Source organism: Pocillopora damicornis, chromosome 4 (genome assembly GCF_964200805.1).
Source record: "Pocillopora damicornis chromosome 4, jaPocDami1.2, whole genome shotgun sequence".
NCBI lineage: Eukaryota > Metazoa > Cnidaria > Anthozoa > Scleractinia > Pocilloporidae > Pocillopora > Pocillopora damicornis.
This window is the reverse complement of record NC_142673.1, coordinates 16,841,229-16,861,279: the sequence shown is the minus strand read 5'-3', so window position 1 is coordinate 16,861,279 and position 20,051 is coordinate 16,841,229. Positions and strand designations below refer to the sequence as shown.

The following is a 20,051-nucleotide window of genomic DNA, read 5'->3' as shown; positions in this document are numbered from 1 at the left end:
GCCACTTGATCTATTTCCTTTTTTCCATTTCCTGTTTGATGTTTCGAGCATTTCAGAGTTCTTTTCAATAGAGAAGAACAATTTATTCCATTTCCAATTCCGTTCTCCAATCGTCAGCTTTAAGCTTCGAGCGGGCATTTTATAACTGAATTTGTAACAGGATGGTAAAACAATTTCAACCCCACCCAACAATTCAAAGAAGACACCATTTAAAGAGGTCCTTACTCGATTTTAGATTCGCGATCATAAATTACAATCACTCTAATGGTGAGACACCAAACTTGTTTAATGACATAACGTAAGATGTTAGCTTAAAAAACGCTCAGCTCTCTCGATAGTATGCATGGCTGGTTCGATTTGTTTAAGAATAGGAGGCAGGTTTTCGGTGACAACGCGGCCCCCATGAGTGCGAGGTATTCAACAAGCTTCGCGTGCCTCACATATCGTTTGCGCATGCTCCCTCAACCTACGTCATTTCGGTTTTTCCCCAATATCATGTTATCGGACACTGTGGCTCTCAAGACGCCATATATTAAAAATACAAAGGCACAAAATCATCCACATTTTAATAAATTTCAATTACATCTACGTCTGTCATAATCTATGAATCAACTAAAACAGATCACTTACGCGAAAATTACCACAGAAATATCTTATATATCAAAATATTATGCATAAAAATATATTACATTTCTTTGGCTTCATTTTCTTAACGCTGAAGATGGCGTCTTCGTTTTGTACGAGAAACCATACATGACTTGTAGACCCACACTGAGGGCTAAAGTGGACGAGTAAACCTAGGGTGGCTCAAAATGGTTCTTTGATAGAGCGATGCTACACAGTTTTACGAGTTTCTTTGTAAAATGATTGTCAAAATCTGTTTAATTATTTCTCACCAAGAAATAATCACTAACATGCAAGGTTATTAAAGCAACTGTAAGCCTCTGAGCAACGCACTCGATTGCAGGTCTCCACCAATTCACTGCCTTCCTTTTTATATTATTGAATTGCAATCAAAAAGTAAGATCATCCTTCTGAAGAGTTCTAAAAACAATTCCAAGGAAGGTGAAGAGCCACTTCATTGTTGGCCAATTAGGCTTGCTCTGAACCAACCACAAAGGTTTTCTGAGCCACCCTAAAGAACTGCGTCATTAGTACAGAAAGTTACCTTTAATAACATGTAAACCCCGAAAAAATCATTTGATGAAAACAAATATCACCGAGGTAATAGCACGGCAAAAGAGAACGAAGATGACGCACATTAGAGTGCATTGTATTGAGTAAAACAACAGTCAATTGGAGGAAAGGAAAATAATACAACGAGCCAACGAGAACTCAAAGTAACAAAAACTAAATTGATTTACGCGCGGGAAACCGCGTGGAGCCAAGTCTCGATTGGTTTTAATTTTCCTTTAATCTAATTGGTTGAGAAAAGGACGCAGGCTTTCTGGACAAATCACCCAATGAAGTAAAGCAAAACCAAAACAATCTCGGAATACTTTCCACACTCTCAAAATTACTCTACCACAGACTGCAATTTGCAAATTAAGAGCCATAAAATCTAGGCTACACTAGTTAGGATGGCTAAATGAACCGTAACGCGCGTCTTTCGAAGAAAACACTTAATAGGATTTTTCAATCATAAAGGCACCATATAAATACTTGACTGGAGAAGAACGAAAACCTCAAAGAACTTGCATGACCGGGAGCGAATACGCAATATGTGAACTTCGCACACACTTTCCGAATAAAAATATCTATTCGCGTGAATGTGATTGAAACTAAGATTAAAAACAGTTTTGTTGTACGTATGAACGGCGATCGAGTGGTGAATGAGATGTGGCATATTTACACCGCAAGAACACGTCAGAGTAATAACCATACTTATTCAGTTGATCAAGAAGCAATTCGGTGCAAAATGTCGTTCAACTCCCTGAAAGTTGGTCAACGCTTATGATGATATCAAAAGTGGCAATCCTGATAAAATATGTAGGTTAGACCTTATTTCCGTATAATTCGATTTTAACCCTTTTAGAAATTCCAGGAAGAAATTGATATGTACTAACTTTAAATAACTACTTCCGCAATGGGAATGTATTAGGAGAGACACACCCATCAGATCCTGGAAGTTAAACGGTATCGGCGCTCTCAAGAAACAACATTCTGTTGCATTTCCAGTAGCTGTTGGTCTATGTTCTTTCTTCTTGCTTCATTGAGAGCCAAGCGTTGTTGAAGACTGGCGCGACTACAAGAAAACAGAAATCAGCGATGATATTAGACAGAAATCAAAAAAGAAATGTCAGTCGCACATATAACTCACCATTTATCAGGGTCCAGAGAATCACTATCGCTTCCCCTATCACGTGACATACCCAGCGACGCTTTCTTCTTCTCTAATTGTTCATGAAGATTTTCGTACAATCCGCTGACCTGCCCGCCGTCGCCATCAATTACACTAGTATCTTTCTCAGCAGTTCTGTCACGCTCTTCCTTTTGAGGTGGAGACGGTTGCGTGGTATTAAGGTCAGCGGCAGATAGAGTGACGTCACCGGCTTGTGACGTAGAGTTATTGAGAAGCAGAGGTAAACTATCTCGAGCCATTTCCATGTTTGCTTGTTTAAGAAGTCCCTCGAGAGTTTCTAAGCTTGACTGTACCGATCTACTCTGGTCGTGAGGAAAAGAGTACGGCTTCTGACTGTGTGAGTGATGTTGGCTCACAAGAATACCTGGCATTTGAGGATGAGCGTGGTTTTCCATCATGTCTTGAGTATCCAGATGGCTGAAAGTCACTAGTGTACTGTTGCTTGACACGTTATTAAGGTTTTGGTCCGAGTTACTTTTCTTCATACCGCTGGCCGAAGACTTTGACACAGTTCTCGGTGAGGTTAAATGACGCATGTGCGACGCGTTTCTAGTTCCTCTCGGAGTAATTCGGCCTGTTCCGTCAAGACGAACACTCGTACCGAACGTAGCTCTCTCATAGCCGGACACTTTGGCCTCCAGACGAGCGATCTGTGGTGTGAAAAGACGACAGATGTCAGAAAATCCACAACCATAAAATAAATATTTGATCTTGAGGAAATAGCGATGAATTGGAAAGAGTGTGGTTGATAAGTAAATCCTCACATTAAGCTGTAATAAAAGGCTTTCAGGGTTCAACGAGGCTTCAAAACATACAGCGGTTAGGCGCTGCTATCAACTGATTAAAAAGCCAAATAAGAGGGAGCGAGGAAAAGTTTAGTAGGTTTTTTGTTCCCAAAGAGGAGTTTGATCACAAATAATGGTGGAATGGACATTTGCTATGCCCTTGGAGTTTATATTCGGCGAGTACTCCACCTCAGGTACAGCGTTTACTCAATTACATTTTCAACTAAAGACCGAGCATTAAAAATACCTCTGCATCTTTTATAACAAGCATCTCACTCGTCGCCTTCGCATCTTCTTGGTACAACACAAGCTGAGATGCCAAGCTTCTGTTGTCCTCTATTAAAGTTCCGTTTTGTTCTTGTGCTCGAGCTAAATCTTGGGCGTGTCTTCTTTCCTGATCTTGAAGTCTCTGAATTTCTATACGGTGAGCTGCATCGCTTTCATCTTTCTGTGCGAGTGCTTTGGCGTGGTCTTCCTGAAGGCGTTGTACCTTCCACAAAGAAATTCGAGAAAAAAGAACATTATAATCATGAAAGTAACGACGTTGCGTTTAATGAAGTAACCTCCACAAGTAAACTGGTACTTAAGAGCTCTGCATTACTGAGGAACATAAACAAAATTACATGGTAAATAATATGATCCCGTAAAACTTATTGCAGAGACGAACTGTCAGCCGTTATTTAAAATAACGGGCCCAAAGTACTATTATATTTTTTTTACCTCTTGATCCTGGGTGGCCTCTTTTAACTCGTGCTGTTGATGTGCTTTTCTCATTTCCTGCACACACCTTGCCTCAGCCTGAGCTTCCCGCACCTGAGCCGCTCCAAGTTCCTTTGCAAGTCTTGTACAATCCGACTCCTTCGTGTTCAAGAGTGCATGCGCGTCATCAAGTTCACGAATAAGCTCTTGTTCCGTCCTCTGACACTTCAAAAGATCGCGGCGAGCTTCCATCAGTTCTGCGTGCTATGGAAGTAAAAATTTAATTAAAGCTAAATTCTTCTTTAGAAAAGTATCTTTTAAAATTTCTCTCCTTGAACATGGAATTCAAATAACAAATGGCTCCTAATAGGGCTACTTCTCCAGGTTTAAAGAGATCTGTGGAAAAATGTATGAAAAATCTTCCTAAAATTGACTCGACAAAGTCAGATAGCAATTACCGTGTTTTGCAGCTGCTCACGAGCCAAGCGTAATTCTTGACTTGTCTCTTCTGAATCCTCACGTCTCTTTTTCCACTTCGAAAGTTCCTGACAACCAAAACAAAAAGTTGGTCTCACTTGTATCAATAGTGACAAAAAGAAACAGAGATTCTTAGTCGACATTATTTTCCCATTGGCTCGAAAAATTGCGCGACTTACTGCAAACAATAAGAATAAAACTGTTCCTCCCTCAACTACTTAGAAGCAAACTGTTAATCAATCTTGACAAACTTTCGCGCGTTCTAGCGACGCGATTGGCAGTGGTTGCATATTTAGGTGTCAATTCTCCCGCCTTAAACGACTTTGGACAATTTTTCTTTGTAGCGACTAACCACTAGCTCCGTGGCAAGTTTCTGTTTGCAATTCTGATTAACTGATTACCAACATTGTTGAACTGCCATGTAAATTACAGAAAAAACAACGATGCAGCACTTACTCTCTCAAACTCAGCCACTTGAGTAGCGCGTTTCTTTAACTCTTGCTGCTGATGTTTTACAGTCTTCTCTAAATGTTCGATTCTGGTTTTCCTTTGCCTCTCTTGCTCCTGATTTTGATCCCGTTTAGCTCTAAGCTCGGCAATCTGCAATAGTAAACGATATAATCGAAAAAAACGGCAACTTTCTTGGTGTAAATCATGTAGATTATTACCTAGGATTGTATCTCTGGACAAACAACAATGTGACTTAATTCCTTGGAATAAAACCTTCAATGCTGCAAAATACTTTATATTACGCCAGTAATGCATCACGCCACGGAGTACACAATATATAAAAAAGTTAACATTTTCTCGTCACTGGGATGACTGATCTTATTTCAACAACTACATTCAATATGTCTGTACGAGAGCTAGGGAACTGAGTCGAATACATGAGCCTACTGGGGTTCTTCCCAAGAAAAAAGGCTTAAAACACAACTACATTAACAACAGTAACAACTGTCGTGGCTCGACTTGTGAGGTTGGACTTTGCTTTTCTTATTCTAAATTTCCACAACAGATAACGAGTTCGTACAATTTCCCAGGTAGTTTACTAGTAAGCTTCCTCTCTATGCATAAGACAGAGTGTAGGATACATTAGTATTTGTGTATGACTGAGAATGTTTTTTGGTTGCAACCAAAAGATTCCAAACTCATTTCGAGCAAATAATTTACTGGCAATAACAACTTAAGGGTAACACAGTTGAAGAAAGTGACGCATGTCTTCAGGGTTAATTACCTCAACAGCTCTCTCGCTAAGTTCATATCGAGCCTGGTTTAACGCATGCTCTAAAGTGATGACCTTCTGTTGGAGTTCACTCTTGTGTTCCTTCATGGTCATATCAAGCTGGGTAACCTGGAAAGTACAGTGAAAAACGTGAAGCTTTGTCTTAATTAGAGACAAAGAAAACTGCTGGTACAGTGGTTGACATCAAATTCAGGATATGGAGTAGAAGAGGAGGGACGAGAATGTTTTTATCCCTACAAAGGCGAGTTTCAGTTTATGTCAAATCGTTCTCCATTATTGTAACTCGATGTCAAATCAATAGTTCATTATACATCTGCCAGAGGAAAGAAGTACAGTGCTAGTACAGTGGTTGACATCAAATTTGTGTGTAGAGTACAAGAGGAGAGATGAGAATGCTTTCATCCCTACAAAGGCGAGCTTCAGTTCATGTCAAATCATCCTCAAATTAGAAGTCGATGTCAAATCAATAGTTCATGTTGCATCCGCCAGAGAAAAGAGGTACCTGCCGTCACGTATTTGCGGACCTCTTTGAAACAATTTTGTTATCTTGTAAACATAAAAAGGTCATAGAACTCATTTGCGCTTGAAAAAAATTTTATCCGTTTTCTGCTTTAAAATGATTGTCACAAGAATCATTGACGGCAGCACGAAAAGAACTCGCAGTACTTGCTCTGAACCTCTGAGTCTTATGTTAATGTGACGTTCAGTGACTCACCTGAGCGGCTTTCTGCTTTAGTTCCCATTGTCTCTCCTTGAGCGCTTTGTCGAGTTCAACGACTTTATTCTCCTTCTCTTTCAAGTTCTTATCTTTCTGTTGTAGTTCTTCCATGCTCTCGTTCAACATTCTGTCCAGTTCTTCGACTTTCTTTTCTTTTTCTTGAACTTCTTTTTGACTTGTCTGCAACACCTCTTGGAGCGATTTCAGTTGGGATATTGTGTCCTGTAATTCGGTCTGAATTTTGTTCACCTAAATGACAATTGCAAAAGATGTTAGTCTGCGAGGGAGACGTATAATCACGACGACGTGAACAATGACTAAGAGTGTACTCCCCGAGAACTAACTGGGCTTGCTTACGTCATAGGTACGATTATAGCACCAGCACTTGACCGATCAGAAAACGGGAAAATACTACAAGGTGGATATGGATACTCAAAGTAATTACGTGTTACGGTCCACGTGTACATACACATAAACACACGAGTGACTAAGTCGCCACTGTGTTTAGTTTGACGCACTGTATGACTGTTTTATAGGATGACGCGGGTTTTGCGACTAATCACAGAGTGGTAAAACAAAACTTAAACAACGCGCTATAGATACCGCATTGTATGTCACAATCTCAATGAACCTCAGTGTTTACTTCACGTATTTTCACTTCTAAGAGTCTTCAGCATCCAACAGAAGTTACAACAAATCCATCGAAATATTACCTCGTTATCCAGTTCCGCATTATGTTCCGTCGTTTCCGAAAATTCTCCCTCCACCTGACGCAACCTCTCCTCCAACTCCCCGTTTTTCTTTGTCATCTCGGACAGTTGCTTTCGCGTTTCCTTAAGAGCTTGCTCCAGCGTCTGTGCTTGCGCGGTCTTCTTGTCACACTGGCTTCGGGACTGTTGCAGAAGCTGCTCCAACTCCACAATACTCGCTGAGCTGTGTTTCATGTCTTTATGAACTTCTCTCAGAGTCGAGTTAAGTTCGTTAATTTGCCGAGTTCTTTCGTCAATATCTTCTTTGGCTCCTTGGAGTTTCTGATGTAAGTCGCTCGATTCCAATTGCGATGTGTTTCGTTCCCGAGCAACTTCTTCTTCTAAGATGGCGACTTGTTGTTGCAGGTGAGAGCGCGATTCCTCCAAATCACGTATTCTCTCTTGATCTCTTTGTAGCGCGTTTTGCTGATCGGCAACCATACGTTCTAGCTGAACATTCTGTTCGTTTTTTTTATGGACGTCTGACAGTGTCTGCTGCAATGCTTTTTCCAGCTTGGATATCTAAATAGGACAGACAACATTAAAGTAAAATCAGATGCAGGGGTCTTGGGCTGACCGCACTGATCTTCATATTGTGAGAACTGGGTTCTAGCTTGCAGGTAGCTGTCATTAATTTAATTAAAAGCTTGGGGCCTGGGTCAAAGCAAGCCGGTGAGAGGTCTGCAAGGGATCTGGCACTGATTACGGTTATTGTTGAGCTTGTTACAATTAGTTCTGTCCTAAATAAATTCCAAGAGACTCAAAGAAGCTGCAGGCAAAGAAGAAAATTCCCTGCGATTTTTGCAGGGCTATAGCGAAAGCGTTTCCCTAGGAACCTTGCTACGAATCTATGGAATAGTACACATCTATCATAAATAGCTAACTTAGTACTCCTCTTGAATCTCACCTCTAGTCCCTTCTCTTCCAACTCCTGTTCATGTGCACTGCGAGCTTCTTTTAACTGCTCCACGTACATCTCGATTTCCTTGTGACATTCTGCCAACGACACTTCCATCTTTCTGACCTGCTGTGTGGCCTTATCAGCCTGTTCTTCCAGTTTTTCCAGTTTCTGACTGTGCTGGACAGACTGAGTGTCCCGTACTTCGATCTCTTTCTTCTGTTCCTGTAGAGCTCGCTCCATTTGATCGCCGAGTGACTTTTTTAGAGTCAGTTCTTGGCGGGAGGCTAGAGACGTGACAAAAAACACATTATCACAAAGGAAATCCGATAATAGATTCTGCGACATATAATGTGAAATCAATGTAGAATTGAAGCGAGCGCTCATCGATATCGTACCTGCCAAGGAAGTCTCAAGATGAGCTAAGACAGCATTTTTCTCCTCAAATGATCTCTGCAACTGAAGAAAAAAACACTTTTCTTTTGAATACACACAATTTTATTGCAATGTCAGCGAGAAAGCATGAATCTACGACTGAAAAAGAAATATCTTTTTCAGACAGTCTTTCTTCCCAGCTTTAACATATGACTAGCGAAAAAACGAAATTTTACTTTAAACAACCACGTAGTTCCGAGCCTAGCTGCACTATGCATTGTCAGAAAAAATGCAGTAACATTATAGGCACTTTCACTCTATCTGGACTGAATCCTGTGCTTCTGGGGGTTTTCGTCGTGACAAACTAATTCCTTAAAAATGACTGCTTCTAACATAATAATTTCAAAATTTTGCGACTCTTCCACGATCAAAAGAAAGTATCTTTGGACATATAAATATAAAAAAAGAAACAACACAGTTGCAGAGTTATGCCTCTCATAATAGGAATCCTTTTCATTCATTGTCGCATTTTCCCCTAGATAACAATAAGGCACTAACATTAACGCCACATCAAAAGGACAAGTTCGAGAGCTTTCTCCCAAAATATTTTGCGATCCGTAGCTATAACTATGATGCATTGCTCATCTTCGTCTTACCTCCTCTATCTGCCTTTGCAGTTCGTGACACTGTTCACCGTGTAACGCTTTCACTCTGTCTACGAGTGCGGCAGATTCCTTCAGTTCGATGTCCTTTGCTTCCAGGGATCCTTCCAGTTCCCCGATACGCCGAGTCTTAGATTCCAGCTCCTCTTGAATCTCCCTTAATTTAGCTTCATGTAAGCTCGATTCAGATGTCCTGTCAGTTAGCTGTCTCTCGACGGTGCTAAAGCGTGACGTAGCTTGTCGAACCTTGTTAAGATTAAAGATATAAAAGAGACAATTAGGGAGCGAGACTCAAGATCATAAGTGCTATCTTGTCTTATGCAGGGGACCGGAGGCTAGAATCTCATTCAGAAGGAAGAGCAAAAAAGCAAAGAAATAAAAGAAACAAAAGTAAGCTATGATTTTGGAAGACATAAACAACTTTTCCAGCGTTATAAGGCCTCATCAGAAGGGAAAAGCTAACGTGATGGCCTTAGGTTCCCTCATAGAAAGCCTTAATGGGTATTCTGTGCCTTTAATAAGAGGGCAATGACGACAGAGTCACTCTACTACCTCACGCTGTAGAATTCCATTTTCTGAAATCTTTGCTTCCAGTTCGTTCTGTAAATCAACCACTTTAAGATTTCTTTGACCGAGCTTGCTCTCCAGAGACGCAATCTGCGCCATTTTGTCCGCCAGTCGCTCTTCCAGTTGAATGGCTTGAGCCGAGTACCGCGCCACTTCATCCTCTAAGCGCGAGATGATCTGTTCAAGTTCCTGTTGCTTACGATCACCAATACGACTCCGTTCCACAATGGCCGACAACTCGGTTCTCAAACCATCCATAACACCACCATCACCAGCTAAACCTGACAATGAAACAGACGAAAATGCACCATGAACACGAGGACAAACGTTCCCGATTGCCATGAAACTTCCTAGCATAGTTCTCAGAATTAATTTATAAAAGCGTTCAATCATGATTTCAATCTGTGCTTCCAGGCTAGGGAGTTTGTTCGGACGATGCGAATTTGGCCAACAAGCTCCTAACTTGCGCACAAAAGGAGGCAGGCTTCAAATACAAGGTAGGTGCTTCCTCTCTGAAAAGTCCGTCTTGTCTGCTCATTTTGAACTCCACTTCAAATATCGATAGTTAATATCGATAGTTAGGAGTGCTTGAGGCCAAGGGATTCTGCAAGTTGTCGCGTTCTTATTTCACGTCGTGTCTGCTCAAAATGATATGACTACTGCATGATCTTCATCCCACCTCCAACCAATATTGACCCAGTAACTCCCACAAATGATTAACAAGTAACTTCTCCCTAAAATATCCATACATTATCCAGCAAACAGGTCATGAGAATACTCAAACTTACCAGGCAGAAGTTGTTTTCTTACTCTAACACCAAATTCTCGTAACTAACTTACAAGGAATTGTGTAGTAGCTAGAGGGGAGAATTAATAGTCAGATCTTGCTCACCCGCTATGTGCTTCTGCTGAGCGGCCGCCCGTGCTACAGCAGTAGCCTGTAGTTTTTGTATCTCAGCTTCTTTCATTGCCAGTTTCAGTTTCAGATCGGCTATCACCGCTCTCGCTGTTCCCCCGCTGCCCGTCACGTGATCGCGTTCGTTGTCTACGTCATCTTGTATGTAACTACCCATGTTGCGAGGACTGATGCTATGGTAACCGTTCATTGTCTGGGTACTGCTACAAATGCCACTGTCACTGGTCTGAGAACAGAAGAGTAAGCGAACATTTAAGACAAAAGGCGATCTGTTTTGTGTATTTGTATAGAGACTAGGCAGGCACGTCTCAACGGAAAAGGATTGCAAAAATTTCTACAGAAATTTCAAGGAAAGTATTGGCCATGTCAAACAAAAAAGCAGCTCGAGCAAACGAAATGGCTTACGGGGAAAAAGGCTGGCCTCTTGCTACAAGTTTGGTAAATTTGGAATGACTCTACTTCAACCAAAATAACGAATCGAAGCAGTAAATCTTCGGTTCAATTATCAGAGCGAGCAAAAACTTGCCTCGTTCACGCAATGCTGGCGTTGTTACGGTACAAGTTTACAATAAACCTCTCAGAAATACTCACAGAGGGCGTGGCAGTCACATGCTCTTTCATGCTCTGTTCCTGAACCTGATGAACTAATCCTTCTAATCGGGCCATGTGAAGTTTTGTTTCTTCGATCTCTCGCTGGTACTGGATGATTTTCTCCTTTTGTTTCTCCACTGTGTTGTGTAGTTCTCCTTGGTCTTTCAACAAAAGCTCGTTTTTTCTAAGTTCGTTTTCAATTCTTCCAATTTTTTGGCTCTGACGCGAGATAGTGGCACGTAAACTGGTATTCTCGTGTTGCATAGACGTCTGACTGTCTTCCTTGGCTGTCCCTTCGGCTTGGAGAAGTCTACGTCAAAAAAGATTAAAGTATACCATAGAAAGCTACCTCCTAACGGATCTTATGTATATAAGCGACGTGATGTAAACTGTATTTCATACGTCAGTTTCGGTGCTCAATGCCATGCGAGTTCGATACCCACACCAACAAGTTTTATGTAGTTTCTACCCAGTGAAATAAGCTATTTCTCTTCGCTTCCATCCCAACTTGCGTCCGAGATGATGAGAATACGGGACCGCCGGGCAGTTTTTATATGAGTGTAGTGAAATTACACTCGCAGTGGCCAATCAAGGCGCAAGGAATCACAGAAGGAGGAGGGCAATGAAAACTCAAGAATAACAATTTAATTCTGGCTTCATGCACGAGTAAACGCGATCGAAATAGTCACGATTGCTGTTTGCTTTTCACTTGCTTGGTTCGATTTCAAGACAATTACCCAACGTTACGATGAAAAACCAATTAATGCAACCCAATTCAAACAATGTGGTCAAAAAAAGGATTTCATGGAAAAGAAAAACAATAAAAAAGATTCGAAAAAATTTATTTCTTTTAGTCTTAAAAAATCGGACACCCTTGACAGTAAAAATGACAGATCCGTGCCCCTGTTGACGATTCAACATGAAAATTGGAAGTAGTTTTGGGGTTGTAAATTCCAATTTAAAAATCTTAAGGTTGTATATTTACTGTGTCTTACAAGGGACTGATAACTATGTTTGCACCTCCTTTTCTTCTTTCTAAACTCATTCACATATACATGTGCGTACTGCCATTAGAATATAGTTAAAGACAAACGAACTGCATTTAATTATTGATTTTGACGCATCTTACCTTATTTCTTCCTGTAGGTCTGTTATTTGCGCCTGTAAAGTGGCTTCTCTGTCCAGCAGATCATCTCTTTCTCGCTGGGATTGGGAACTAACGTCTTTCCAGTGTCTCTCACGGTCTGAATGCTGCAACCAAAGAGACAATAACGTAACTAAGTTGATTAGAAACTAAACGGTTTCCACGAATCCTCTCTGATTATCTAACTGTCAGTCACAGAGGAGCCCAAAACAGTCCGTTGCTCTCATCCGGACGACAACACTACACAATGAACTGTTAATTCTTGGTTCAAACCATTTAATGAAATGTATAATTTCTGTTTCATCTTATGTGCGTGTAACTGACACATCGAACAAATAAATTAAGAAACAACAAATAGAATGCTTTCGAAATTTAGTTATACCACAAATAATCCAGCTCAACGCTGAAAAGATGATTGAAAAAAAAAAATGAATATGTATTAAGAAATTTTAAAATAGTTTCAAGTCTGATTTGTTTTCAAATAGAGGAAAGAAGATGAGGTGTGCAGACGAGACTGACTAGTACATGCTACTGCCTCCAGGTGAAGAGGGTGCTGCTGTCTATTGCAGGTTTCCACAAAATTTCACCGAGTACCCATAACATTTTGCTAAGGACACTGTGTGATTGGTTAGTAAACTTGCACCACCCTCTCAACCAATCAAGTGCAAAACTGAACCAGTTACGACTTGGTCACTCGCGTTTTCCCGCTCTTTAGGGATTTGGCGCGCTTTTACTTAAAGTTCCCATTGGTCCCTTGTTAGATATCATTTGCTCTAATTGGTCGCTGTGACTACTTTGGGGCCTGGCCTTACAAATGCCAATCAAAAAGTGCTCCAGCTTCACAAGGTGAGTACCAGTCCTGAAAATGATTTAATTCAAGCGATGTTGAATAAGTTACTCTAACTCCATGCAGGTTACCTGTTTTCTTAATGATTTTATCGTGGTATCCTGTTCTGTGAGTTTGTCTGAAAGCTCTTCAACATTTCTTAAAGCTTCTTCAAGCTGATCCTCCAATCTATTGACAAATGATTACAGAATTTAAACAAAATTATCAGGCGTGCACCAAATGACAGAAAACTTATGCCCTAACATCAGTATGCATATTCTCCTTACTTCTCTCTCCACATTTCCTAGGGTGCTGACAAGGAGAATCTGTTTAATAATCAGGAGCTCTCTAAGTTCATGATCATTTCCTTTATTATCATGACTTACACGTTTGATTCAAGAGTGATATTGTAAGGAGAAATAAGATCTTAGTCACTTACAATGCAATGGGAGTCTAAGGGTTAACTGAGAATCTGAGAAAGGAAGATCACAGTTTGTCTAAGAAACTGTGTCAGCAAAGAACTTGGTAGTTCTCAGGTACACAGAACCCATTTATTAATAGCAAGTCGAGGCATTGTGTACGTATTGTTTATTTTATTTTGTCACTATTTTTTTACATTATTTGGTGATATCACCATCTGCAGGTGTGGAGAAGAAACTGAACAACAGCTTAACTACTTAGACCGTGATCAGGCAGTACCACTATTTGGTACTACGATCGTTTCAATGACCTTGCAAGAACATGGACTGAAACATTTTGTACAGGAGATAAGAGGACAATGGAAAGCCTGAGGGGTTAAAAACTCTTTGGAAAAAAAAAAGTAACAGACAAAATTTGCTTTGATTCTTGCTTACCTCTTCCTTAATTTTGCTTCTTCTCTGAGTTCATTTTCAGCTGCAGTTGCTGATTCAAGAACACTTCTAAGTTCTTCTGTCTTTGACTGAAGCTCTTCCCTGCATTCTTGCATGGTTTGTTCTGCAAATCTGTAGAATACAAGAAAGTACCCATTGAAAGACAGCCACAATTAAAATTTTTGTTCAGAGATGAAACATACTTTAGCTGTCTAAAGAATTAAAAAAAAAATGTAATTAAAAAACAATTGTTTTCAGAATGTCTCTTACTCTGTTTGCCCGTGCTTGAAGAGGGGAAAGGGGAAAATTGATGGTTGTAGGAAACATTGCCCAGGTAAAAGTGAAGCTTCAAACTGATTGATACATCGTAGTGGTTTGTTATATACTTAGCTGCACTTGAGGTAACCTCCCCTACAATCAGGTAGCTTTGTAGATGTTGTTTCCCTTACTAGCAGTTTCCTTTTGGCTTAACCTAACATTCCCTTAAGATTCCCTGTAAATCAGGGCTAGGGATGTTAAAGTTGGCTGATAATAAATCATAACCAATGTGCTCAAAAAGACAGTGTTCTACCTCACAGCATCCTCCTGTGAAGCCAGGTCCGACTCTAAACTCACAATCCTGTCTTCCATAGGAGGGAATCTTTTCCTTTCAACGTCTAACTCTTGGCTTAGAATCTTTACCTGAAAAACAACAACAACAAAAAAAATCAAGTTTCCACACATATGTGTGTTTCTATAACTTCAGAAGGACTGTAAAAGAAGCAAAATGGTGAAAAATCTTTATTTGCAGGAGTTTGACCAGTTGGCCATTTACAGATTGCAGCTACTGAGTTGAGTTCAATGCAACTGAGAACAAATCCAGTGGGTTGTAGGGTGGAAAACTCTAAGACAGGAGGACCACAAGATTACTAGTCCTGCAGGGCTCTAAACATTGGGCAATGCTGCCGTCATTTTATCATGTGCTAACTTGCCTTGTTTCTTGCCTGATGTAGGTCATAGCTGAGATTTTCAAGTTCTGTCATAATCTTGTGGTTCTGGTTGACAAGTTGGGAGTTTTCCTCGCGCTGTTTAGAAAGTTTTTTAATCATGGTATCATGGTCATAGTCACTTGCACTACCAAATGACCGGCTATCAAGCTGCAACAAGATTTTAAGATATTTGTAAATAAATAAGATAAAAAAAAGAGTAAAATAAAATTAACTGCCCGTCATTGATTCTTTGAGGATAATGCATCCCTAGAGCAAAAATGTCTGTTGATGATGAAGCTACAGCTCATATTATCGTGAAGTGATTACAGTGACCTAAAACTGGAATAGTAAACTTTCTGTTATCTTCACTTTAGGCTGTGCACTTGGGCACTGAGAGCTGTGTCTGTGCTTGTCCACAAGCCTATACTGAGGAAACTGCTCTCAAGTAACAAAGTTAATCTTTTCACCCTAAACATCTGGTTAACATCAGTTCTTCACATCATATACCATACAGTCTTTCCAAACTCAGTGTTGACAGAAACAATATCCCCCACTTTATGTTTCCTTCATCCTTATCACCTTTCTAGTTGAAAATGTATTGATATTGCATTATTGTGAAAGTGTTAAAAAAACCCACAACATTTTGTAAAAATTTAACTGAATAATACACTTGGTATACCTCTTGGTCTCTTGGTGACAAGTGAGTTGATACATTTCTGAGGTCTGTGTATGATGACCTCAAGGGCTGGGAGTTAGTTATCAATGGAGTCCCTCTGCGACCCTTGGACAAAAGATTTGGCTCAGAGCCAGCTGGGGTAAGGTCAGCTAAGGTCAACACTTGACCCACAGCACTCTCTGGTGAGGATGAAAAGCTTCTTCTCTGGCCATTTAGACTGAAAAAAATGGACACTTTCTCTACACAAGAGCCAAGATTTGCAGTTACAAATAATCTGTCTATGTTATACTTTTGGTCGCTTTCTATGCAACAGGCAATTTCAACTTAAAGAATTTAGTCTTCAGAAAATTTTTAAGCTCACATATAGCTTTCTGTTTTAATCTTCATCATCATTATAGCACTCTTTTATCTTTACATTTATTCTTTACCAAATGGGTGATTGTCCATCCTTGTAAATTGTTATGTCAAGGTTTTGTTATATTCAAAGGTAATTCTTAATCCTAGCAATCACTGTAACTACTTTTGACATAGGTTCTGTGATATACATGTATTAAATATTAGAACATCATTGGTCCTTCATAATCGCCTTACTAGACAAGAAATTTATTCATCAACATGCTAGTAGATTTGCCAGAGTTGTGCAACAGTTTGATTCCTAAATGCTTATTAACTGCCTTTAAACCCTCTACAGTTTAACATCTGTAAGCACATTCTCCGTACTGTTCTTAACGAAGGTGCTGACAGTAAGGATTTGATTAACAATCAAGAGCTTCTCCAGTTAGTAATCCTTTAGTCTCATGACCTTAATGTGGATACAGGAGTGATATTGTGATATAGGCTAACGAGGCCACTTACCCAAGCTCTTCAGCATTGGCACGAAAGTTTCGATCTTTTGTTTCAGCTCTTGTTTCATAAGAAATTTGCTTCTGAGGAGGTTGTCGTGATTTGCTGCAAAAGGCAAAAAAATTGATTGACTAAGCAGTTTTTCCATAAACAACCCCCTCATACAGTTGAGTGCTAAGTTGCCAGGCCTTTTATAGGGAGTTAGGCTGAAGTTGACCTTGTTCTTGTTATAATGGAGAATAGTTAAACATAAATAGATTCCATGTTGCTCTATCTATCATGATGTCAGTATCATTCAACTTATTATAAGAAAGACAATAGCTAACATTTTAATGCAGTTTTAAATGCAATTTAACAGAGTTGACAATAAAGAGCATCTGCATTCTCTATGAGTCAGTGGTTTTTTTGCACATGCACATGTATGTGTTGGAATTCTACATGTACTTTCTTTGAGGTGTTCTTGCCTGTGCTTTGAGTGTGAACTTGCAGCATTGTGGCAGCTCATTGTCCAGGCAGTTTTCCCCACCCCTTCCCTCCCTCTTTCCACTGTTTATTTAGTGTGATGGGTGCCTGTTTCCCTTTCCTGTATGGGGGCTCATGGCTGGGTTGCCAGAATCTGCCAACCATGGGAGAAATCTCCATCTAGGAGTTGGCTGCCAATAGAGGATGCTCCTGGATGTATTAGGCACCCAACCTTCACTTAAAGCGATGCAGTTGTTAAACAGAGTAAATCATGTGAGATACCAACCAAGGTTTAGATCATGGCAAGTTTATATTAACTATACCTCACTGAAGAAATAGGGTTTAGTATGCAAATTGCAGTGTCACAACTGGGCCTTATAACTACAATAGCTGTATTCAAAACTGACAAACTTCTCCTTTGAATGGTACACATACTGAAATCTACTTGTGGTATATTCCAAATTCATGTCTTTCTCTTACCTAGAAATGAGCTCAAACATGAATAAACTCACATCATTATCTAACCTGGGCAGAAAATACTCACTGATAGTAAATAGATTCCTGAGCTATTATCATAAAGAAATCAATGTCACTTCTTGACAAACACTTCCATTTATTTAGATAAGACAGTAAAAATTAGCCTTCAAAATTCAGTTGTCAACAAGATCCAGTGCTACTCTTGACAACATAAAATTCCCTGTTAGTATGTTAATCGCTTTGAAAGAGTGCAGTGGATCACAAAAATTAACCCTTTAACCTAATCTTTCCAAAAAAAAATATATATACGATTTTGATCAAGGTAGACGTGTCTAAATTAAATAACAATTACATGTTTGGGTGCACCTTAACAAGACCATTTAACCTCTGGAGAAATATTTCAAAAGCGGACATATTCAAAACATTAGTCAGAGCTGTGAAATGCATTGATCCTTTTGAAGGACCATGAAATGTTCATGTCTGTGTGATCAGCGATGACTTAGAGAAGAAGACAAATACTTTACTATGATAACAGCGAACATCAAAATTTGTTGATTAAACAATTATCACCCTGACTGTTTTGCACAGCTTATCTTCAGAGGTAATCCGAAGTCTTTAAGATAAATCTACGGAAATTTCCTCCGTAAGATTGGAAAATTGCAACACCTTGTCGAAAAAATCAAATTCTAAGTAATCAAAGGAAAACATAGTACACTTTCGAGCTTTGTCAATACTTCGTACCCTTGGTTACGACACACCAACTTCGGAACGCGGACAACATGTGCATTGTCTCGTGTTAGTATTTCACTACGACACGAATTTTCTATTCAGTCCTCTTGTTGTTTTGTCTGTCAAACACAGCAACTAAAATACCGCCATTACCTTAATTTAGTCAGAATCCAAGATCCTTGATCAAAATAAAATCAAAACGCGTGTAACGTGATTGTTTACACGGCATTGATTAGGAGTAGAAACTTCTAAAGCTCTTGTAAATAAGCGACTACCACTCTCGCACGAATCAACAATTAGGAATGGCATCGAATGTTATTTCCTTTTAAAAGAGCTACATAGTAATACATAAATTTTAGAGACACAGTAAGACTAAAAAATTTCCCTTCCATCAAATTCTAGTACAAATGACTCCTAATGATCGCGAACGAAGGCCCATAAGTGATAAACTCACGATTGTGATTCACTGCAGGACGTCCAATCGCAAAATGAGAATTAACTGTTTGGAAATGATCGTATGGATGAACAAAAGGAGCTTACTGAGCTGCTACTGTAACTTCATTTTATCTATTCCTTATAGGGGTGAGTGCGAAGTAAATAAATGAAAATTCTTACCCGTTTGTCGCATGTGGTGGATTCAAACTTTGCAGTGACTGTTCGGTCTGGAGCAATCTTCGTCTCAAATCATAGCAATCTCGCATCAAAGGATCATCTTCAACGCCAGATCTAGCACTGGTGCTGACACTACTGCTCACACTCGACCTCCGACTCATCTTTCAAGATTTCCTCTCCACAATTACATACTGTAAACTTAATTTATTGCTGAACGCTTTCAGAGGTGACGAGATCGCAATGGACGCGAATCGCGTTCTTTTGGTCTTTAGCGTATCATTAACTCGACACACCGTGGCAAATCAAATTTAAATTAGAGTCATTTCCCCCACTGTACTGATACTGACCAGTTTTTAACCAGTAATAAAGAAATAAGAGCGTTTTCGACTCCAGTGAAGTTTCCCTTGTTGCTCCTACGGCGCTGATAGAGGTTAAAATTTGAAATTTGTTCCGAGTCTCTGTTGACATATGCAACGAAAAACCGCCGCGGCAGTTGAACGACTTTCAGTTTCCCGTGATTTCTGTACACCAATCAAAACGCCGCATTCTGGCGAACGGGCCAATCAGCTAAGAGCGAGCACAAAGCTCCATGGTTCATTAAGCAGGTACAAAACGACGCGGGTCGCTATTATAGCAGGCTATTGAACATCTTTTTAGCACAGTCGCAAATTAAAACGGCGTCGAAATCTCCAATGTACGATATAATGAAGTTGGAGAAACCATAGCCGTCATTTACGGTTTTCAACATTGCTATGTTTCCTTCCTTGGCTTGATTTTGGCGAAATAAGTCAACCACTTTTCACTCAAAAGGAAAGTTACTCGAAAAATTATGCTTAAGTATAGTAGGTTTTCGCTGTTTCTAAGATAATTAAGGCGACTGTGTTGTTTAAAGTAAAAGATGAAATCTACTTTTAAATATAAACACAGGATGTGATAATTTGCATATTATAAGAAATAATAATTTCTAAAGATAAAGGTGCCAAGACATAAATGGCAAGGGTAAAATTTGTGGTAACAGTTGTCCTGTTCCCATAGCAAAAGGTCTCTCTTAATATGTTCTTTATATTTCAAACGTCGCTAATACTTAACCTGTTTTTAGTTAACAATGCAGCCTTTGTCTTTCCCCAGCTAAAAAGTCAAACGGTGAAAAACCCACCCACGCAACAATTTAGCTCCTCGGAAGCCGGAACAATGATCGTGACTTTAATTTATTTTATATTGTACCAACGTAACTCCTTGAGGAATAGCTGAGTTCGTGGAGGAGTACAATGGCGACTGGAGACTTAAATATTTGAAAAATGTGGCCTCCATTGAACACTTCTTAAATGGTGCTTCTTAGGGCGCAACTCAGAAAATAGGTCTGAGTCACTTGAATCAGGGGTTTTTCATCACTCCTGGTGTTTCTGCCTCTAAGAATTGGA

General features: G+C 39.7%; 1 protein-coding gene across 1 annotated transcript; it reads right to left on the bottom strand.

Moving 5' to 3' along the window:
* Positions 1-549: 549 nt before the first annotated feature.
* On the bottom strand, positions 550-19,129 carry LOC113671202 (uncharacterized). The gene is made up of 23 exons (XM_027187418.2): positions 18,634-19,129; positions 16,363-16,455; positions 15,511-15,724; positions 14,835-14,999; positions 14,435-14,544; positions 13,867-13,995; positions 13,105-13,201; positions 12,172-12,293; positions 11,043-11,352; positions 10,428-10,677; positions 9,521-9,816; positions 8,963-9,214; positions 8,330-8,390; positions 7,941-8,218; positions 6,998-7,555; positions 6,282-6,533; positions 5,558-5,674; positions 4,780-4,923; positions 4,305-4,391; positions 3,868-4,110; positions 3,395-3,637; positions 2,321-3,012; positions 550-2,245 (listed from the first exon to the last, which is right to left on the bottom strand). The coding sequence occupies exons 1-23, from the start codon at positions 18,789-18,791 to the stop codon at positions 2,149-2,151; spliced, it is 4,968 nt and encodes a 1,655-aa protein (XP_027043219.2). The 5' UTR covers positions 18,792-19,129; the 3' UTR covers positions 550-2,148.
* Positions 19,130-20,051: the final 922 nt, after the last annotated feature.

What these genes read in the sequence shown, in the direction of transcription:
- LOC113671202 (XM_027187418.2), bottom strand. Translation starts at nt 18,791, where the DNA reads ATGAGTCGGAGGTCGAGTGTGAGCAGTAGTGTCAGCACCAGTGCTAGA. An exon ending in GACCTACAGGAAGAAATAAG is followed by an intron (nt 11,353 to 12,171) that starts GTAAGATGCGTC and finishes TTTTTGACGTAG; the next exon opens with ACTTCTCCAAGCCGAAGGGA. An exon ending in TCTTGAGACTTCCTTGGCAG is followed by an intron (nt 8,219 to 8,329) that starts GTACGATATCGA and finishes TCACGTCTCTAG; the next exon opens with CCTCCCGCCAAGAACTGACT.